Source organism: Trachemys scripta, chromosome 1 (genome assembly GCF_013100865.1).
Source record: "Trachemys scripta elegans isolate TJP31775 chromosome 1, CAS_Tse_1.0, whole genome shotgun sequence".
NCBI lineage: Eukaryota > Metazoa > Chordata > Testudines > Emydidae > Trachemys > Trachemys scripta.
This window is the reverse complement of record NC_048298.1, coordinates 133,299,058-133,321,548: the sequence shown is the minus strand read 5'-3', so window position 1 is coordinate 133,321,548 and position 22,491 is coordinate 133,299,058. Positions and strand designations below refer to the sequence as shown.

Genomic DNA, 22,491 nt, shown 5'->3' with positions numbered 1-22,491 from the left:
GTGGATTCTTTGTAACTCGTAGTCTTTAAACCATGATTTGAGGGCTTCAGTAACTCAGCCAGAGGTTATGAGTCTATTACAGGAGCAGGTAGGTGAGATTCTGTGGCCTGAAATGTGCAGGTCAGACTAGATGACCATGAAGGTCCCTTCTGCCCTTAAAGTTAGAGTCTGAGCAGCTTTTAACCTCTGAGTGTTCAAAATATGGAGCACATGTTTTGCTATTGAGTATTTTAGTCAGATGGGTCATAAGTAATGCTGGCTTCCTGAGGCCTGGATTCAATAAGTAAATAAAACCTACAGGAATTCCCTACCAAACTAGTGAGAATTTTAATTATAAAATTCAAACTCAGTACTTCACTGTAAGCAAGTTAAGGTTCCTGCACTGACCCTCATTTCCTGTCTTCCCAACTCTAAACACCTTCCCTCACTGCTCTGTCCTTTTCTAATGCAACTCAGATACATACCCTCTACTAAAGTCTCACAAATCAGTACTATATACAAGAGCAAGACTTAGCCCTTCTACTCAACTACATTGGAGCTTCATTACTTTCAGCCAGGCCAACAGCCCTCCAGTAATCTGTGCAATTGCCTGCTAGTGATCAGAGAGAACAGTCTTTAGCTACAGCCATCAGATTGGTTTTATAACCCCATCCTAGCAGACCTTACTAGCTTCATGCAAGGGGGTAGGGGGGAGCTGGGAGGACTTTCAAAATGGCCCTCCTGCAGTACCATGCCATTGCTGATCATGTATACAGAGTAGACTTACATTTCATTGGACTATTTATGCAAGTAGCTCTTATGCAGAGACAGAAGGTAGGGCTGAGAAACATGGCACAGAGCAAATCCCACTCTTGAATTTACTCACTGCTGAGCATGAGGGAGGGATTTTCCAAATGCTCCTGGGGTGGATGCTGAGTTCGGCCAGTGCCAGACACTTCTGAAACTCCCATCCTACTACACTCTAGCAACCAAGTCTCACCCTTACCGCTTACATTTTCTGGGAGTTTCCTTGATGGGTGTTGTGGTTTTTTTTTTTTTTTTAAGCAAAAGCTTTAACAGGAACTCTGCCTGATCCATTAATGGAGCTTAGAACCTCTGCAAACTTGTTTGACAGCTTCGAAGTATTGCATTTTCCCTACCAACTTTTTGTTTATAGGAGGGCAGTAAGTGTAGAATTCTAATTAAAAGGGGAGAAAAGCTTAGGCTTTGCTCATGCCTGGTTACATAGGTCATTAAGAAGCAGAATTAAGCAGTTTTTGAAGCATTCTTTTTATGAGGAAAAGAAATATTTGTTTTACAACCAAAAATAAGAGACCTGAGACAGGTGGGTACAATCCTGCCCATTGAAACTTTGTCCCGTACACTCTCCTGAGGAGAGAGAAGAGATACAAAATAATACAAACTGAAAAGATAACACTAAAATAAAAAGTCCTATAGAACGGGCTGGAGCCTTAGCACTCTTGAAAACTCCTGCTTTGGATCCATAAGCGACGTCCCAGTCTTCAGGAAAGAGACAAACATCTGAGGCTACAGGGCTCCCAAAATGAATGCTCCCCCTTGTTCTCCAAACTCCTTGGCAGAAGTGCTCTAATTAAACCCCCTTCTACTGGTCCAATGGGGGTGGATCTGGAGTGAGCGGCCACTACAACATTTACAGCCTTCAAGCTGCACCGCTAAAGGAGACAGTAAAGCAAAGCAATTGCCTTTGCCCTGGGCCTCCAGGGTTTGGTACACATGCCATGATGGCTATTAAACCCAACTCAGAACCATAGTCTATGAGGCTTTATGAAAGTGGAATGGGAGGTGGCACTTTAAGTGCTAATTCTTACCTGTCCGCCTCTCCTAACATCTGGAATTCACTAGCTTTCCTCCCCCAACAACAGAGATAAGCAAGACAGCTCCCAGCATCAGCACTGGGCAGGTTTCACTCCATGCATCACATTCTGGTATGGTAAAAAATTCAAAAGAAACAACAGGATCTAGCAGCCCCACTGTGGCAGGAAGGGGCCAACTCAGCTTCCTTCCCCTCCCCCACCCCCCCCAAAAAACAAACTCTGGTTATGACCAAGAGCCTCTGAGGTGGAAGGAGGTCCTCTTTTTCCCTTTCTAGGAGTTTCACCACCTCTGGATCTCCATGGGGGGGGGGGGGGGGGGGGAGAGGGGAGGAGTTTAAAAGAAAGAGAGATGCACTTGAGGAAGGGAAGAAAAGTTTCAAGGCCCCAGGTGGGAGTTTTCCTCCCCGTTGTAGCACCGTTAAGAGACCAAGACACAGGCTTCCGAGTGACAGTTTCACTCATTTAAACTTCCTTTCTCGTTCTTTTCTTTGTTATACAAGATCATAGGAAATGGTCCCATTCCCCTAGCCATGTACTCCCGAGGCAGGCTGTTCCACTGGGGTCAGGAGAAAAGGGAGACCTCTGGCGCCAAGGCCGTTAGGTCTCCTTGAGGATGTTGATCTTGGCGCAGATCTTGAGGGCAGGTCCCAGCTTGATGTTCATGGCGCTCATGAGGTGCTCCTCCTTAAGCAGCAGCAGGGCCTGGCCGTCAATCTCCTGTGAGCGGAACTCCTCTGCGATCTCCTGGCAGCCTGCCAGGGGGAACCAAGAGAGAAGGCCAAGTGAGACAGGTCTCTGACCCCACACACTCCCACTCCATTAAAAATGGGCTCCTGCTTCCAGTCTCCCAAGCCAGCCTGATGAGCAAGAAAGGGGGGGGGGGGGAGGAGGGGGAAGGACGTGTTTCTAAGAATCTGCCCCATTCATCTGCCCTGGCCCCTGCTCTTCTGGCAGGCTGGGGAGTACAAAGAGTCTGACTGCCCTACCTCAGAGTCTGATTCAATCAGAAGCCCCAGGAGTGAAGCAAGGAGAATGAGGAGATGGTTACCCAGCTCTTCACATCCCAAGCTCCGTGCTGGGCACCCTGCATCCCTGGCTGTGAGACATGCTGTTAGCTCTTTGTGCTCTATTGCAGGGGTGGCCAACCTGTGGCTCCGGAGCCACATGCGGCTCTTCAGAAGTTAATATGCGGCTCCTTGTATAGGCAGCAAATCTGGGGCTGGAGCTACAGGCGCCAACTTTCTCACTGCTCAACCCCTGGCTCTGCCACAAGCCCTGCCCCCACTCCACCCCTTCCCACACCCTCCCTTGAGCCTGCTGTGCCTCGCTCCTCCCCCACCCTTCCAGATCCTCCTGCACACCACAAAACAACTGATCAGGGAGGGAGGGAGGGAGGGAGGCACTGATTGGCGGGGTTGCTGGTGGGTGGGAGGCTCTGGGAGCGGGGTGGGGGAGCTGATGGGGGACTGCTGACGAATTACGGTGGCTCTTTGGCAATGTACATTGGTAAATTCTGGCTTCTTCCACGGCTCAGGTTGGCCACCCCTGCTCTATTGGGTCACACATGTAGGGGAGGGGATAGGACAGGGCAAAGAGCTTGGCCTCACCTTGCAGGGAGGCGATGAACTCATACACCTCCTCTACACTCCAGCGGCTGGGGTTGCTGGACAGGAAGTCTGGGTTGATGCCATGTAGGTCTGGAGTAGGTGGGGCCATGTTGGAGTTGCTCAGGTCTCGCTCTCCATGACTGGCCCTCACTGACAAGGGCCCTGGGGACGTGGGGGACAGAGCCTCATCGTAGCTAGAGTTGTCGGAGCCTCGACTGGAATCTTCCTGACCCTACAGGCACCAGGGAAGTGGGGGAGGAGAAAAAGGAAGATGGTTAAAAGAAACTCAACATCAAGAGAAGGCTGGAGAAATCTGAGAAACTGGACAAAATGAGCAGCCCCAGCAAGTCTTGGTAGAAGTTTCTCTCCTGCAGTGCATTCTCCACATGCTGTGTAAGCAGGGATAACTCATCCCAATGCAGCCACCTCTGGGGTGAAATGCAACAACTGTTCAAACAGGTAGTGCCTCAAGTCACACCACTGTCATGGGAGAGAAGTACTCAAATTCTGAGGAGAGAGTGACTTAGAGAGGCAGAATGGAGTTAGGACAGAACACCCATTCTTAGCCAAAGTGCCATCGGATCTTGGCTTAAGCCCCACAAGTGGCCAGACTTTGAATTAAGTCCCAACCAAAGGAGCGCATCCAGGGCCTGAGGGGCCAGCACTTCCAGCAGCAGAGACAACTATAGTACTGTGATGGGGACTGAGTATGTCCAGGGTACAAAAGACAACACCTCCAGTAAGGTAATGCTCCGTCATGCCAGGCTCGAGGTCTGGCAGGACAAAGGCAAATGGGTCTGTGAACTCACCCGATGGCGCTTGCCCTGGATCTTGGCTCGGGCGATTTCGGAACTGCTGCGCCGCGGTCCACGCCGACGCACACGGGCATAGTTAGCTTCCTGGAACTCCTTCATCTTCTTCCTCTGCAGCCGAAACTGATGGCTGCAGCTCACATTGTACCTAGACGAAGAGGAGCAGACGAGCAGTGAGGAAACAGTCCTGCTCATCTCCTACTCTCCTCCCTGGATGGGGACAGAAGGTGGCTGACTCCTCTTTGCCATTGGGTTCCGAGGCCAGTTCCCCCTCTTCCAGCCCTCCTGAAAGCAAGCAGTGCTGACCTTTGGCACAAGCAACATTTTCAGACCACAGCATCCTGCACTAACTCAGCAGCTGATGGACCAACCAGACCCCTCCCTCCAGGTGGAGAAATCAAGATGTGCTGGGTTGTGTCCTATCAGGAGGCAGTAACTCCTGGCGTGATTTTCCCACATTCCCCTTCCCCAAACACACACATTCCAGATCTGGGCGTTCCGGGCCCCACAGGGCTAACACAAGCCAGCAGAGTGCTATAACAGGCCTTTGCTAACTAGCTGTGGACTTGACCATTGCTGGGGGGAAAGGATTCTTTCAGAGTGTAGGAACAATTCCCTCACCCCTTTCCTGGGGGAGTCAAGAGCACTTTAGGTGCCACACCCTGATCCACCTCCCCAAAGGATTAATGGTGGACAGCTGCTCAGCAGTGACTAGTCAAATTATAGGTCCAATCCAGCAGGCTCTCCACACAGAGCTCCCAACTTGTCCAATGTATTTCTTGCATGGCGGGCCAGGAGTGAGCACTGTATGAAACTTGGGGAAAGGAACATACCCAGCTGTGGGGGAAGTGCAGTCAGAGACGAGGGGAATAAAGCCTGGTGTTACCTTTTAGCACAGGTCATGGAGCAAAACCTCTTGGAGCCCCGGAACTGATTGGCTGGGGCATATTTCCCACAGTACTCGCACTTCAGCAGGTTTGTCTTCTTGTCCAGCTCTAGAGCGAGATGCTTTGTTACAACCAAAGAAAATCACACCCACACCCACCCCCAATTACCACCAGGAACCACAGAGTCACTGAGGATTCTCAGCCATTTCTCTTGGGAGAGTCTATTGAACTATTAGGCTGTGGAAGAGCCTCCCTGAGGGATGGGATGGAAACCCCACTGACTGAGATATTGAGGACAAGGATTGGACAAAGACACGAGCAAACAGAGAGGTTCATTCCTCTCCTAATGCCTCTTAGAGTCTCCCCTCTTGCCAAGCAAGGACACCCCTATCCTCCACACAAAGGCAGGAATCCCCTCAATTCACCCCTCCCTACTGGCTCTGCACTGCATTGGAACTTCCAGGCTTCCAACAGAGAGGATCCAGACTGCCCATGTTAGTGCTGACCAGGGATCTCTAGTTAGTGTGCAAGGACTCTTCTCTCCCTCCCTCAAAACCCAAGAAATGAAGACCCTAGATCCCTGAGTTTGAGCATCATGCTTGTAGTCCCTTGAGAAAGGAGAGAGCAGCACCCACCACCAACTGTGAAGTACGGGAAGAGGAAACCAGAGAAGGCCAAAAAGCTATTTTCCCAACACAAGCTAGGCTCCCTGGAGCTGGGACTCACCCAGGGTTGCGCTATCCCCTCCTGGGGAGTTGCTGGACTGGTTCTCACTCTGCCCGGAGGGAGCCCCTCCCTGGAGCGGCTTCTCAGACTCTTTCAGCAGCTGAGAGCAGCCAACCTGCAAAGGGGTGAGAAGGGAACTGACAGTCAGGGAGTGAGCCTCCTCGCCCCCAGTAGGGATCCCAGCCCCAATCCTTCTCAGAGCTCACTGAGAAGGGGAGACCTTGAACCACACAGTGGTCATTCCTTCCTGACCTATCCAGCTGATGCCCAGTGCTTGCTCAAAGAAGCCAATTATACTGATTATTTGTATCCTGGCAGCATCACTGTAGATGCTCTTCTTGATCTTTAATCTTGCTAAGCCACTCGCCTTGAATATCCTGACCTCTCGAGGTCCTTTCCAGTCCTATGATTCTATGATCCTGCAGCAGCGAGTTCCAAAGGGCAGTGACACAGCACATGAAGCAGTATTTCCCCTTATCTGGTTTAAATATAAGGCACTTTACTAGAAGCAGTGCCCCCTTTTCCCTGTATTATGAGTCAGCATAAAGAGAAGAACCCTCTGACATTCCTTGCCCCATTCGTTGTGTCAAAGACCTTTGGAGAAATCAACCAGCCCAACTTTGCCTTCCATCCTCCCACCTATCCACTCGCCTTTAATCCCTCTGCCGCCTTCCCTGGTAATTACAGCACAGTTCCCTCCCTTCCCCTCTTCTGTCACTGCACCTGGGGGGCAGGGGAGAGGAGGGTGGGAAAAGAAACTACTTCTCCAGTGATGGAATAATACCAGCCCGGCAGAAAGCAGCTTCTCCCCAGGGTGGCTCTGACTCCTTCCCCTCTGGACCCCAGCTCTTACCGGGAATGGCTCTGCCCCTTCCTGGATGACAAAGCCCTCGATGATGTGCGTGAGGATCTGGGGCTTGACGATGGCCTGTGGGGGTTTGGAGTCTCCAGTCTGTCGCGACACCATTGCCAGGGTAGGGGCAGGGGAAGATGTGGTGGTGATGGAAGCTGCTTCACTTGTGGGGGCATTTGGAGCTGTGCTGGGGACAGGCTCAGATTTCTCTGGAAGAATAAAAGCACATAAGGAAGATAGGCCACAACGGATCAGACCACTGGCCCATCTAGTCCATCCTGCCAGCTATACTATACCAGTCCACACCTTTGGCCCATCCAGTCCACCATCCCACTTCATATCACTGGCAGCATCTAGCCTGGTCTCCTGTCCATCACCGTGTCCTTCTGCTTTACCACATCAGGCCACAGACAGAGCAATCAGAGCCCTTCTCTACCCACTCACCTCCAAAGCCACTCTTCTCCTCCATGGTTTTGGGGCTCTCTACCACAGGAGATGACTTGGCAGGCAGGAGTGTAGTGGCACTGGGCGACTCCTCCTTCTCCTCCTCTGATTCTGCTTTGCGCTTCACTGCCAAGGTCTGGGGCTTGCCCTGTGCAAGAGGAACAGGAACGTGTAAGGGGAGAGATGGAACCCAAAGTGCAGGGAAAAGCAGAACACATACCAAAGGTCAGAAGGGAAATAGCCAGCACCTCCTCAACCCTCCAGCTCCAGCCTGGTTCCTTCCCATGGTCAACCCCTCATTAGAGGGGAAAGGCTTCATATCCCATTCCCCATCTCATCTCACTGGCATGGAGCCGGATTGAAACTGGTGCCCTAGAAGTGAATGTAAAGAACCCCCATCCTAGTCCCCTTCCCACTGGCATCACTTACAGGTAATTGGACAGGCTGCATGTAGAATGCTGCTGGCACCTGAGCCATGACTGGGGACGAGGCCGTGCTCTTCACCACATGGGCCGTGCCTTGAACTTGTGCCAAGTTGACTCCAGTAGTGAGTGGAGGAGATTCCTGGGGGGAAGCTGTGGCAGAAGGAGCTTGGGATGATGGGGAAGTTGCGTGGGCTTGGGCGACGGGCTGGACCACTGCCGGCATGCCCCGGGGGGCCGATGCTGTAGGGGTAATCTGAGCCAAGCCCAGTGCCTGGGCTTGGGCTGAGCCCTGCTGCCGGCTCCCCACCACCTGCACTGGGATGTGTGGTGGGGGCTGCTGTGCTGCTGACACTTTGGCAGCTCCAAGCTGCGGTGGTTTGATGGGGGCTGAAGGTGGCTTGGACTGAATAGGAACAGGTGACTTGGTGGCTGTCTGGCAGGGGCTGTCTGGCTGAAGCTGTATGGGCTGAGGCTGTGACTGCAGCATGGGTTGGACCACAAGGGTCTGAGCCTGCTGCTGATTTTGTGGAGGCGAAGGCTGCTGCTGGGGAGGCGGAGCTTGCTGCTGCTGCTGGGTCAGAGGTGAAGCTTGCTGTTGCTGTTGCTGGGCCAGCTGGAGGTGGGTGGCGGTGTGTAGGAGCTGGGACTGGCGGTGCTGGAACTGCTGCTGGTGATGAATGGCAATCTGCTGCTGGATCACCACCTGCTTCTGCAGGTGAATCTGCTGCTGCTGCTGGATCAGTGAGTGGGGCTGGATCTGTGTGTATGTGGCTAGAGACAAAAGAAGGGGAGAAGAAAAGGAGAGTGCACAGCATTAACAACAAGGGAGCAGCAGGAGATGAAGGTAGTGGGAAATGTGGGATACAGACCCTTTCACCTCTAGGGCACTGGTTCCAACCCAGCTCTCTACAAGCAACCACCACAACTAGCCCCACTTCTGGTAGTTTCAGCAGAGAAGCCAAGGACTAAAGAGGCTGAGACAGACTTCCCCTCTCGGTCCTGCTGTGAAGGGACCCCCTTGGAGGGAGCATTCTGGAAGGGAGGTATGTGTGGGAAGCTCTCATTGCTGGGCCTTCAGGGGTCAGCCCTTGTGACAGAGCTGAGTTAGGGAGCTAAACAGCAACAGCAAGGGGAAAACGGAGGAAGCAGAGGTAAAGGCTGGATCATCACTTACCTGAACTGATCAAGGTCTGGCTGGGCGCTGGCGTAGCTGTCCTGGTCAGGTTCATGCCAACGGTTTGCTGCCCACCGTCTGCTTCAGCCTTCTTTGTTGCCGCTGCATTCTCGGTCTCTGTCTGGCTCCCCTGGCTTACTGTCACTGCCTGGGCAGCTGCTACTGGTAATGGCTGCACCACCCCAGTGCCTTTCCTCGGGCAGCTGCCCCCAGGGCCAGAAGAGGCTGCCTGGCCCACCCCTGTGGTGGCCTGGCTCCCACCACCTGCCACCACACCCCCAGAGACACCATTACTGCCTGTTGCCCCTTGGCTCAGATTCAGGGACTGCCCTGTGTTGCCAGAAGAGGCCTGAGCCACTGCCAAGGTCTGGCTGGCATTTGTGGCCTGTGGTAGGCCTGAAGTCTGGGAGTTTCCTGGAAGGGCTGCTTTCTGAGCAGAGCTCTGGAGCTGGGCATTAGCGACTGAGGTCTGCTGGCTCCTCACAGCCAAGTTCTGCACCTAGAAACACACACATACAAGACAACCCATTTGTTTAGATTACAATGATGCACATGTATTTCCCTGTAGTTTGACAGAGAGAGGCAGGGAGCCTGGAAACCCATAAACGGTCCAGTCTGGCTCCACTGGCAAAGTTGGTCAGTCAGTCCATAAGCTCTAGCCTCTTGCGCTGGGATCTGTCTCATACTCCAGAGCAATACTGAAGGTTCTGCACTATTAGAGGGGTCATCTCTTCGCAGGTGACATTAACCCGAATTCCCTTCTGCCCCAGCTCTGGAGGAAGTTAAAGATTTCATGGCACTTTCTGAACAGAACTTGAAAATAGCACCATTCTCTCAGAATAGCAGGTTCTAACAGCACAGACTGCATGAGCGGCATGGGACGGCCTCCGAGCTGTTGGGATCCACATCAGCATTGTCTATAGCACCTTGGGATCCCCTTTCCAGCTCAGTAAATCTTTTTATTTTTGGGCTGCCTATCTCCTTTCCCTGGGCACTCCACCCAGAAGGCCCAAATCTCCTCTCATTGCTTGCAGCCCACTCTGAGCTCTCCAGTTCTCTTTGCACTTTGGTGCTGCCATCCTTTGTGCTCACTCCCCCACCAATTGCAATGTTATCTGCAAGTGTGATCGTGGTTGGCTTTAACCAAAGAAACAGCAGACAAGACAGATGTGAAGCAGCTGCAGTGGGGCAGGAGCTCAGGTGATCAGAAAAAGCCTCTGGAAATACCAAGAATGGTCGGCCTGGGGCAAGACAACTGACGGGGAGCATCCGTGCTCCTTGACCTGAAGGAAACCTTTTAAGGGCAAGCCCAGTCAATCCTTGGCCTCTTTACGATGGGTAGTGAACAGGACCAATCAGTACTAATACTGGCAAAGGCTCTTTCTTGTGGAGCACTTGCCTCACTAGGAACCGGACTATGAACCCACCAATTTGTTTCACTCCAGGTAACCAAACAAACAATCATGAAGATGGAAATGACCCAACTAGTGGGTCACCCAGAAGACTAGGCAGGAAATGAACCTGGTCTCTGGAAGTGAAAAGTCAGCACAATAACATGCAAAAGAGAGAATGGAACCTGCAGCCCCCACTGTCCACAGTGGGCCCAAGGATACAGAAAGGCAGGCAGAGCAGAGTTAGCCTTCTACAAAGGGAGAGCTTTAACTGGAGACAGAGATCTAGAGTGGGATGAGTGTGCATGTGTGGGAAGGGTTGGGAGTGCGAACCCCAGGAGGGGGGCATCACTGACCTGGTCTGTGTCTGTGTGGACCCCGGGAGACTGAGCGGGTGGCACCTCCTGCTGGACAGCGGCCACGGCCCCGTTAGGCATCAGGATGAGCTGGGAAGTAAGAGGCACATTGCGGCCCAAGGTCCGGTTCACCTGCAACAGGTTCCCCAGCTGCGGCTGTGGGGGTGGGTTGGGTGATGTGGAGGAGGAAGGAGTGGAGGGGGAGAGAGAGAGAGAAAGAAAGAAAGCGAACCACAAGCAAACAGATTACAAAGCAACACTGAGCTGGGGTGTCACACACTGCAAAATCACCCACCCTCCCTTGGGACCTGGAAACCAGAAACTGCTTCCTTCTGGAGCTCTCTTCCATCACACGCACGGCTGGACTGATTACCAAAGGGCTGTCCAGGATTGGCTAAGAGACCAGAATTTCATTTTCACATGTATGTCTAGGACTGATTGAAGCAGGTATCTATTTGAGATGTACATCCAAGACCAGGAGTGGTTGAAAAGAAGGGAATTATAACCCGAGTCCAACACTGGTTGAGAGGAGGGAGAATTATTTTTCAGATATAACTGAACCCCAGAGTCTCTAAGAAGGGGGTTTAATTTTTGATGTATAGCCTCACTCAGGACTGATTTAGAGGACATTTTTTCAGACCCGTCTCTGCATCCAGAATTGAAAGAGAGACAGATATTAATTCTGAATTATGAACCTGAGCCGGGCAGCGGTTGAAGAGATTAATTTGTCAAATATTTGTTCCAGAATTGGTAGAGAGGAAGAAATGTATTTTTGTGATCTATATATCTGAACCTGGGATTTGCTGAGAGGAGGGGATTTATGTTTCACATATGTACCCTATTCTAATGAGAAGTGCCATGGGATCTTCAACATCCATGCAAAGCACAGACAGCCTGGTTCCTAAAGGTCTCATCCACCTGCTCTCCCTACACAGCAGAGCATACTGAACTCAGTACATCTGCCTTGGAACGCTGAGCCAACTCTGCTCAGAATCAAACCAGTGGTGGTTCCAGAAACTAGGGCCTTTCAACCTGAACCTTAAAATATATCAAACCCATTCCCTGTCCTGCTATATCAGAGCCTGAGACCGGGTCCAGAGTCAGGGATTTATTCTGGTGGCCATATGACTGAGCACTGGACTGAGCAAAAGGCAGGTGGGGGCATGTTGTGTGCACATGTCTCTTACCCGGAGATACATCTGGGCCTGTGATTGATTGAGAGGCGGCGAGGTGGTGTTCCCCAGGAGCACAGACTGTGTAAGCGTGGTGGCGCTGGGGGAGCTCACACTCTGTGAGCGGCTGATTAGCTGAGCGGCCGATGTAGTGGCCAGATTGATCTTAAAACAGAGAAAAGCCCCAAATCACACAGGAAGAGATGGGGATAAAAGAGATGAGGCCGGCCCCCTCCCCTCCACACACACAAACACCCACACCCACAGGGGGGATAGGAACTGACATTTTAAGGCCCAGCCTTTCCCTGTTTCCAAAAACCAGAACTAGACAGATCAGGGAGATGATGACAGAGATTGACTTTTGGCACCATTCTCCCCTCCCTTTCCGGCAGCAGTATCTCAGGTGGGGGAAGCAATTGTTTCTGGACCCCATCGCAGCATAGCCTCAGCAGCTCACGGTAGGAGCCCTTGTTCCAAGAGGCTCTGGAATCCTAAGCCAGCCACAGCGTTGACACTAACCCACTTACACACCGCACATCATCCAGTTACCATCAAACTTTCACAATGATGGACAAACACTGCTACTAATAGGATCTAAACCCTAATGAAGGAATGGGGGCCTTTCTCTGCCAGCTTCTGACTAGTTTCCCCAAGCCTTCTGCTGGCCCACCCATTTCTCTCCCTTCCCCTCCAATTAACCCTGATTCTTCAATCCCACTCAAGTTTCTGACCTCCTCCCAAACAGCACTCTACCTCTCCCCTACTCCCCAATAGGACATTCATCCACCTGCCTGCTGCTCATCGCTCTTCTTCTCTCCACCCATGAGGCATGATCCCTTCCTCACCGCAACAGACTTTATCCCCATTCTCTCCATCACAAGAGATCAGTTTTTTCCTTTCCAGCTGTGGATACCTACACTACCAAGGAGCCTACCCCTCTCCCAATTCTCTAACCCCCACATGGTGAGTGCCCCAAATGCTTACTGCTGACAGTTTCCTGCCGTAACCTGTGGCTTCCTGGCATCCCCAGTGGCTGTGTGCTGCTGGCTGCCTGAGTTCTGAAAGGAAGAGGGGATGCATGTAGGGAAGAGGGGAGTTACTTACTGAGGCCTGAGTGGTGGTGGTCTGTTGGGGGGTGCTGGTGTTGGGGGAACTTGCCTGCCTGCTGGCTGCAATTGTAGCCTGTAAGAAAGGGATAGAGGGAGAGAATGCGTGACTGGAATGAACCTTTTAATCCAATTCTAACATGTAGCCAAAAAAGAATCCCCAGTCCCAACACTTACAATCTAAGAATCAGCAGATTCTTCCCTTCTGTACTATGACAACTCCTTCCCCAACCCCAGAGAGCTGGAGCACCACATACCACACACTGCGACCCAAACTCTGCCCCCTCAACCCACTCTTCTGACCGCACCCCCTTATTCTCCCGACCAGTATAAGCTGTGGATGTTTGGTGTCGTAAATCAGTATGTTGCGGGTGGGGAGGCTGGCTTCTATGGAGGGTAGAGTTCAGGTTGTGGTGTGTGGGTTCTGTGGTATACGGCAATTGTGATGCTGGTAAATTGTGTGTCTGGGGATGGAGGAAAAGAGGGAATGTACTGTTAGGTGACTGCACTTCTCATTTCTTTACCTTTGTGGTTTGGGGTTGAATGTGTTTTGTGGACAGCAACCTTAACTGTTGCACAACTAAGATTTGTGTGTATCCACTTCCTAGGTACTCCTCCCCACTATGTCAAGGGGAGGAAGCAGGGATTCCTGTAGGTGTGCCACAGCTGAGGAAGAATTTATCTGTCAGTAAGTGCAACAGTCTGTCAGCCACCACACACAAAATCATTTGCAACGTAAGATCAATCTGACAGAAAGATGTAGCTACCAATGGAGAACATTGTGTGTCTGACAACAAAACAAATAAGCCTCCATTAAAAAAAGAATTTATTCTCTGTTGCACCAGATCTTCTCAAGATATATCTCACTACTCACCTGTGTGTAGACAGATAGTGGTTTTTAAAAGGTATCAGTCAACAGAAAAGTTGGATTGTTATGGACTAATTTTAGCCAGAGACAGATCACTAGCACTTCCTATTAACAATGTTTGAAAAGAAACCAAGCAAAAATTACAGAGAAAATACAAAAGGGCAGAAAACCTGACTCTGAAATTTCACATTGGAAGGGCTACCTACATGCTCAGAAAAAACAGCAAGTCTCTGCCCATTCTGAGCCCATTTCAGAATGTACCTGCATCCATTGTCTCCATAATAATCTATTTCTTATTTAAAGGGGGTGAGGGGCTGGTGAGGTGACTCCCAGCAATGTGTTCCCAATGGAGACCTGGAGGACCTATCCAAGCTCTCTTCTTTACTTGAAAGTTAATTCCATCTCTCCCCAAAGCCCCCAGTTTATAAGTATTTGTATTACTGTAATGCCTAGATGCTGTATTCCCAGCATGCCAGGTGTTGTACAAACAGAACAAAAAGACAGCCCCGGCTCCCAAAGGTTTACTATCTAAGTATCAGCAGATTCCTTCCTTCTGTCCCATGACAACTCACCTGCTGGACAGCTGCCAGACTGTGCAGCTGGGCACTGTTGAGCTGCTGCTGGAGCATGAACTGATGGAAGTACTGGGCTGCATTGGGCTGTCTCTGCAGTGCCTGAAGGGCCTGGCGAAAGAGAAGAAAATAACTCTGAAAAAAACAGACACCACCACACACAATGTGCCCATGGGGTGCAGTCAGAGAGAGACATAAGGATCTAAGGAATGCCAAAAGGGACAAAAGATCATCCAAAGATCCCAGGATGTAGTGGGGCCATCAGCCACAGGATCTGTTCTGTGAGCAGGATGCAGGACACCAGAGTAGGTGGATCAGTAGCCTGAGCTGGTACAGCCAAAAGGGGTTACATGATTCAGTGGACTACAGATGTACTCCAGTTCCTGGAGTTTATTAGGTGTAGTATATGAAGTTGGAAGTTTGTGTGCTAGACTAGGTGGACTAGTGCTCTGACCCAGTGCTGGCAGAATACCAGACACGAAAGACCAATAGATGTTCTAGTGCAGCCAAAGGAGCTGGGACACTGAACTGAATGAACCAATGGCCGGCTCTGAGATTAGAGCTGTGCAATAATGTGATTCAATAGAATAAGAGGCTGCACGCTGTACTAAAAATGAAACAATGGCTGTTCCAGTAAAAGTGGAAGAAGGATACTGGACTACATGGACTAAATGTCTGGCCAGGCTTGGCCACCCTTATCTGTCTAAGTCTGAAACACGCCAACCCTCTGATCACACTCCCAGCCAGGTGAATGGGCATACAAAGAAAGTTAAGGATGTAGAAGACCCTTCTCCCTGCACCCTCTTGTTCATCCATCCAACCCAGAACACAGTTAGCTCCTCACCTGCACTGCCTGTCGCTCATACAGAGACATCTGAGATATCTGAGGGCGAGTGCTTCCTCCAGAGCCTGAACTCCCATTGGTGGAGTTGGAGTTCTGCTCGCTTTCAGTCTCCATGGTGACAGGTCCCAGGGATCTCAAACAGTGGAGACTGATTCAAGACCTAAATCGAGAGAATTAGAAACCAAGTCACACTAACGAAAGAACCAAACTAGTATTTCACTGCATCACGGATAGCTTTTTAACTTGAATATGCCAGTCTTGAGTTCCCCACACAGCTCTGCCAGTGCCCCTCAATCCTGTCCTTCAGCCCCCTGCTATTCCACTGCTGGGACCCCCACATAGCTCTGCTGATGTCCCTCAATCCTGCCCTGCAGCACTGAGAGAAAGGAGTCTCAATTCACCCAGAGGTTAGGCCCACAGTTCCGTTTTAAACACAACTGTCATTTATTATCATAATTAGTTTAAGTGAAATGAACAAATTTCCACAATTTATGGCCATGCTGCTGCTGTAATAGGTAGTTACACAGCAAGCTCTGAACTCCGACAAAGGCAGGAAAATACCAGTTGTATATTATTCAAACAGTTATTCAATTACCTGACCCCCTCATCTCCATTCAAACATCAGTGAACTGAGGAAAAGAATACTGTGCTCCTAGTCACCGGTCTTCCCTTCCCAGCTGATTCTTCTTTCCAGTTCTATTATCCCGCTGCAAAACACCCAAATACAACCCCTCCCTTCTTGACTTGGTCCTCCACTCAGGTTGGCTCTTCCCTCCTGCTCACAGACATGCACTTCTGGCTGGGCTGTAACACCTGAGGGTTTCTGACTTAACTGTTAGATTGGGACTTGCCAGTGGGGTTGAAAAGTTGTGTGGAGAATGCACAGCTGGGGGAATCGGGTCAGGAATATGGAGTGGTAAGGGATTACCAGCAGGAAGTTAAATGGGGTCACATGGAGAAGGCATATCAGAGGGATCAGGAAAGGTTTCTAAGGGCGGTCTTGTGAGGGTCAGAGAGATTTTCCAATAGCAGAAAGATAGGTCATGTTAATATGGGGGACGGGAAGAATTGAAGAGGGTTTCCATCAACAGGGAGGCAGATGAAATGGAAAGCCCTCAGCCAGGGGATTAGGAAGGGTTTCTGACAAAAGGGGAAGACGTGCCTGAGTGATCATACAGGGCTTCTAGGAGCAGGAGATATGGGTTGACTGGGTAATGGGACGAGATTTTGTGATGGGGGCTCTGCATGTCTGAAGGAAACCAGAAAGGCGGAGGAATTATGCCAGTCCTGAACCATCTCCCCACACCTTCCTAGTCTGTGGTCTACTGCCCCTACCCAATCCAAAGTGTATAGTCACAGGGTATTACCTATCACAATACATGCAGCAGTCACTTAAGATCCATCCAGGGAGAATACAAAAATTGATGATTTTTAAACATTTTAAGTAAATATATTTTCTTTAAAAAAATTAACCTATTTAAAATTAAATCTGAAATTATGACAATTTATGTTAAGGCCTAAACATACTACAATAAATTAATATCATTTTTAATTTATTTAAATTGTAAGTAGTTCACATTTGCTGATGAAGTTTTAAAGAAGTCCAACCACTATAACTGGTGGAAGTCACTGGCTAAACACCTGGAACAAGAGTTTGTTGAACTGTAAACCAGATTTTGACAGCAGTAGCCTTTTCTACAAGTACAGAGAGAGTATTTCCTTCCTTTCAGTTTATTCATGAGAACATAAGAATGGCCATACTGGATCAGACCGATGGTCCATTCAGACCAATAGCCTGTTTTCTGATAGTGACCAGTGACTCATGCTTCAAGTCAGTGAACAGAACAGGGCAATTTATCAAATGATCCATCCCATTGGCCAGTCCCAGTTAATAAACATTGATGGACCTATCCTGAACTTATCTAATTCTTTTTTGAACCCAGTTATACTTTTGATTCAACTAGTTCAGTTCAATGACTAGTTCACTGAAAGTTAAGAAACTGATTAGGAGTTGAAAAAGCAGAAGAGCTTGGTTTTCCTCTTCCAATTTATAAATAAAATATGAATATGAATTTAAACTTGTTGTGAGAGAATGAGATCTGCTAGTTGTAAAATCTTGGAGAATATGCTGACCAGAAACAATCAGTTCAGTTCACTAACTACCAACTTATTTCTTTGATTTATCATAGCACCTATAAGCTTTAGTTGTGGTCAGGATAGAGTACTACTTTTATTTAATAATGAGTTTTTAATGGAAAATACATTTTGATTAACTTTTGTTTTTATGTATCCAACACATTTAAGATTGTTTTATCTAACTAACAAAAACAATTTTAAAATGCTGATTGTGTGTGCTTTAACTGAATTTCAATTTCCATCTAAAAAGAGCTTGACACAAATTATGAGTAAAAAAATTAATCTAGTAAATAAATGCACCTTTCATGATTGTCTAATAATAAAAAATGGTAAAAATTAAGAATCTGAATAAGTGTATTTTAAACTATACATTAGCTTAAATAAATGTGTCTAGATATAGTCTCTTCCTGGTTAACGAAGTGTAGCAAATTAAGTGTAAAGGCTATATTTAACTGAAAAATCAACATATTTTAATGGTTACCAACCAATGAGAATCAACCTTTCTTTAGGAAAATAATTAGAAAGTACAAGTTCAAAACAAAATTAAAAATCAATTATTTAAATCAAAGTTTCCAGCTTGCTGATTTAAATCACGATTAAACACAGTGATTTAAATAGCTCTGATTTAATTCAACCCATCCCAGATCCATCAGTGGTGTATTTAGTCACCTAGACCAGTGGTTCATTTATTGTGACCTGTGCAGCTCCTTCTGCAGAACTGCAGCATTCTAGTGACTGAAACACATATGACAATCAGATAGTAGGGGATAGAGACAGAGATGAGGGAGCTCCATAAAAGTCTCTCTCTCCAGCCAACGTTGTATGCAGTGTTGTTGTGGCCCTGTTGGTCCCAGGATATTAGAGAGACAAGGTGGGTGAGGGAACATCTTTTATTGGACCAACTTCTGCTTGCTCATTACATCAGGGAAGAAATATTTTTGGTTAAGGGTACAGGGCCATGAAGGCAAATCATCACTTTTGAAAAGTGTCAGGAAGACTTTAACATCTATGCAGCGCACACAGGGCCTCACCAATCAAATCCTGTTGAGAGCACAAAACTGAGGAGCCAAGGATCACTGTGCAGTGGGTCTGAGGGGCAGATAACATGTGAGCACAGAGAACTGTTAGCATACAGGGGAGGGTTTACTGTACAACAAAACCTGTAGTTTTACTTCACTGCTTGCATATTGTAGGAATAATTCTGCATGGACAGAGTGGGAAAATGCACATAATATAGTCTGATAGATCATTTGCATCTCTGAATTCTATAGGCCAAACCCTTCAGTTCTTACTCAACCATTGACTTGCTTATACTAGGTCTGAATTTATCCTATAGGGCGCAACCCTGCTCCCACTGAAGTCAACAGGAGTTTTGCTATACAATATATGTTTGACACAAATCTGTGATCATCTAGGATGTCATGGTGTCACTACGTTGCACATCATAGCAACAGCAGGGATAGAACTGCTCTAAAAGCACGGGACCACGTCAACTAAAGGAGACTCTTCATTAATTGTTAGCCATCTGAGGTCTCTGGCAAACCATTAAATAGTTCTGATTCTACCTGTGCACTCCCATGCCCATGCAGAGAGAACAATCCAGTACAACCCCAGTGCAGAGAAAGATGCAGTTAAAGTGAGGGGAAATTAATTGCAGTATGCTGGAGGCAGAGAGTGGGGAAGAAAAATAAGGTTACACAAATATTTAAAACAAAACTTACACTAGAATCTGGTGCTACCTAAGAGTAGGAGAGCAAAGCTAAAACATCAGAGTGTGATCTGAGTCAATGGACAGCAACAGGTAAAGATCAGACTTGGCCCATGGCAGACAAGAGGCTGCCAGAAGCAGTCTCTACTGGAAATTTTAACTGTTGGGTTAAAAAAAAAAGGTCAACAGCCCATATCCTGTAGATCATCACATGCACAACTCCTACTGACTTCAAAGCATATTATATATATTTGAATACTAATTTCTTTACATGCCACACTAACACCTGAGTTAATTAAAATGTTATCTGTTTTGAAGAGCTCGTTTACCTGTTACCTTTACAGTTTAGTTACTTTTTTTCTCTGCCAGAGAATTTCAATGTACTGTTTTATTTGGGCATAACCTTTCATGGGCTAAAACCCACTTCATCAGTTGTATGGAGCAGAAATTACAGAGGCAGGTAGAAATACACAGCACATGAAAAGATGGGAGTTGCCTTACCAAGTGGGGAGTCAGTGCTGACTTGATAAGGCAACTCCCATCTTTTCATGTGCTGTGTATTTCTACCTGCCTCTGTAATTTGTGCTCCATGCATCTGATGAAGTGTGTTTTTGCCCACGAAAGCTTATACTTAAATAAATTTGTTAGTCTCTAAGGTGCCACAAGGACTCCTCATTGTTTTTGCTGATACAGACTAACATGGCTACCACTCTGAAACCAATGTACTATTTATTTATTTATTGAACTTACAGAAAACTTTAACCTTAGTCAAAGTAGGGCCCAATCCTGCAGTTAGTTACACACAGAATCATAGAAATGAAGGGTTGGAAGGGAACGTGAGAGGTCATCTAGTTCAGCCCCTGCACTGGGGCAGGACCAAGTAAACCTAGACCATTCCTGAGAGGTGTTTGTCCAACCTGGTCTTACAAATCTCCAATGATGGAGATGCCACCACTGCCCTTGGTAACCTGTTCCAGAGCTTACCTGTATGTCTGTAACCATATGTGCAGGGAACACTCACATGAGTAAAGTTACCCACCTGTGTGTTTGCAGGATTGATCCTGCAACTATATCTGGGATCCAATTAACCCCCAGCACAGCCCCAATGACTTCAGCGGGGCGCTGCATGGGGGCAAGGGCCAAACTGCTTCCATGTGATTTAAAATAAGCGAGGGGGCGATTTCTGGCCGTCCTGGAGGGCTGGGGGTTACCCCCTGTTTTTAACGCAAATCAACGCCGGACATGAAACAACCGGGCCGCGCAGAGGGGCCCTTCCCAGGCAAGGGCGGAGAGTGGAAACAGCGGGACGCCTAAGCCCCGCGGGGCGGGGGAAGAGAGACAAACCGGCGCTCGGGAGGCAAATCGCCGCCTCTCCCGGAGTCTGTCGGGGCCACGGGTCCCGGAGGAGTCGGGGGCGGGCGGTTCCCCGGGCGGCGGCGGGGGCCGGAGACACAAAGGGGAGGGGGCGGGCGCGCGGACGGCCCGGCCCGGCGGGCACGGCGGGGGGCTGTTACCTCTGATCCCCGCCCAGCGGCCCGCTCCGCGCGGCGCAGCGCTCCTCATGGGGCAGCAGCAGAGCCCCGCGCGGCGCCCCCGGGGAAGGCTCCCAGCGGCCGGTCTGCCGGGCGGGTGCCGCAGCTCCGGCCCGGGCGGCCCCGCCACCGCCGCGTCCTGCGTTTGGGGGTTTTCCCTTTTTTATTTATTTTTTTATTTATTTCTTTTGCCTCCGGGGCTGCCTCTGCCTCCCGCCGTCACTTCCTGCCACAAGGGGGCGCTTCCGGGTCACGTGACCCTCCCCCGCCCGTCCGGCTGCTTGCCGTTACCATGGAAACGAGAGCCCAGGCTGAGGCAGGCCGGACTGGGCCGGAGGGTCGGGGGGGGGGGGGGGGGGCGCCTCCCTGCTGTGCGCGTGACAGGCCGGCCTGGCCCCTGGCGGGGCGGGGCGGGGCGGGGTAGAGAGACAGATTTGGTCTGGAGTGGACAGATTGGTTGGTTATAGTGGCCCTCTATGGACTGGGCTCAATGTCCCCCAGTGCCCCACCCCCGGGCTCCCAACATTGGCTGCTGGGCTAAAGTCTCAATGGGCTGCGCCCCCACCCAGTATTGCCAACCCCCCGGGTTCAGAAATGAGTCAGACCCCTCCTCCCCCTTCCCACGCTAGGATGTCCCATTTTGTCCAGGACAGTCAGTCCCCCGTTTAAGCCCAGTCCTGGACATCCCGACCTTTTTTGGCAAAACTGGGCATTTGTCCCAGCCCAAGCCACAACTTCAAAGTGCTGTCTACACAGCTATTGTTAGAGCCCTAGCGTGAACCCTGCAAACTCAAGTCTGTTGACCCAGGCTTGGAGCCCCGCTGCTGTGGCCTGTGTAGAAGTACCCGAAGTGACCTTTTTTCATAGGTGCTGGCTAATGCTCAGGCCAATGTGACCTGGGTACTCAGCACCTTTGAAATCAGGTAACTTAATCTGGGTTTAGAAGCTTCACTTTAGGTTTCCACTTTGAAAAATCTTGGCCTAAGTCTTTGGCCTGGTCTACACTATGACTTTAATTCGGATTTAGCAGCGTTAAATCGAATTAGCCTTGCACCCGTCCACACAACGAAGCCATTTATTTCGAAATAAAGGGCTCTTAAAATCGATTTCTGTACTCCACCCTGACGAGCGGAGTAGCGCCAAAATCGATATTGTCATTTCGAATTAGGGTTAGTGTGGCCGCAATTTGATGGTATTGGCCTCTGGATGCTATCTCACAGTGCACCATTGTGACCGCTCTGGACAGCAATCTGAACTCAGATGCACTGGCCAGGTAGACAGGAAAAGCCCTGCAAACCTTTGGATTTTATTTCCTGTTTGCCCAGCGCAGAGAGCACAGGTGACCACAGATAGCTCATCAGCACAGGTAACCATGCAGGCCGATAATCGAAAAAGAGCACCAGCATGGACCGTACAGGAGGTACTGGATCTGATCGCTATATGGGGAGAGGATTCAGTGCTAGCAGAACTTCGTTCGAAAAGACGAAATGCCAAAACTTTTGAAAAAATCTCCAAGGGCGTGATGGAGAGAGGCCACAATAGGAACTCAGATCAGTGCCGCGTGAAAGTCAAGGATCTCAGACAAGCCTATCAAAAAACAAAGGAGGCAAACGGTCGCTCCGGGTCAGAGCCGCGGACATGCCGCTTCTACGCCGAGCTGCATGCAATTCTAGGGGGGGCCGCCACCACTACCCCACCTCTGACCGTGGATTCCGAGGCGGGGATAATCTCAGCAGCTACACCTGAGGATTCTGCGGACGGGGAGGAGGAGGAGAAGGAGGACGAGCTTGCGGAGAGCACCCAGCACTCCGTTCTCCCCAACAGCCAGGATCTTTTTCTCAGCCTGACTGAAGTACTCTCCCAACCCGCCCAAGCCAGTATCCATGACCATGACCCCATGGAAGGGACCTCAGGTGAGTTTACCTTTTAAAATATAAAACTTGTTTTAAAAGCAAGCGTTTTTTAATGATTACTTTGCCCTGAGGACTTGGGATGCATTCGCGGCCAGTACAGCTACTGGAAAAGTCTGTTAACGTGTCTGGG

The 22,491-nt window shown here is 49.5% G+C and overlaps 2 protein-coding genes across 4 annotated transcripts in view; both read right to left on the bottom strand.

Moving 5' to 3' along the window:
- The window catches only part of LOC117884964 (alpha-2-macroglobulin-like), a gene marked incomplete at its 3' end in the record, with an annotated part of 185,606 nt that overhangs the window by 80,123 nt on the left and 82,992 nt on the right, over positions 1-22,491 (bottom strand).
- PHC1 (polyhomeotic homolog 1) lies at positions 1,246-20,624 on the bottom strand. 3 transcript variants are annotated; one of them, XM_034786004.1, is made up of 15 exons: positions 20,431-20,624; positions 15,073-15,232; positions 14,229-14,339; positions 12,787-12,864; positions 11,698-11,847; positions 10,511-10,666; positions 8,764-9,262; positions 7,594-8,360; positions 7,165-7,312; positions 6,721-6,929; positions 5,868-5,982; positions 5,141-5,249; positions 4,252-4,402; positions 3,443-3,674; positions 1,246-2,587 (listed from the first exon to the last, which is right to left on the bottom strand). In XM_034786004.1, exons 2-15 carry the CDS (start codon positions 15,184-15,186, stop codon positions 2,433-2,435), a joined length of 2,994 nt encoding a protein of 997 aa, XP_034641895.1. In that variant the 5' UTR covers positions 15,187-15,232; positions 20,431-20,624; the 3' UTR covers positions 1,246-2,432. The 3 variants fall into 3 exon arrangements, with proteins under 3 accessions (XP_034641895.1, XP_034641905.1, XP_034641911.1); XM_034786014.1 differs by lacking the exon at positions 20,431-20,624 and adding an exon at positions 18,930-18,948; XM_034786020.1 differs by lacking the exon at positions 10,511-10,666.

Excerpts from the sequence above, each read along its gene's own strand:
- PHC1 (XM_034786004.1), bottom strand. The coding sequence starts at position 15,186 with ATGGAGACTGAAAGCGAGCAGAACTCCAACTCCACCAATGGGAGTTCA. Across the intron at positions 4,403-5,140 it reads TCCATGACCTGTGCTAAAAG|GTACAATGTGAGCTGCAGCC; the intron begins GTAACACCAGGC and ends CTCTTCGTCTAG. Across the intron at positions 3,675-4,251 it reads TCCAGGGCAAGCGCCATCGG|GGTCAGGAAGATTCCAGTCG; the intron begins GTGAGTTCACAG and ends TGGTGCCTGTAG.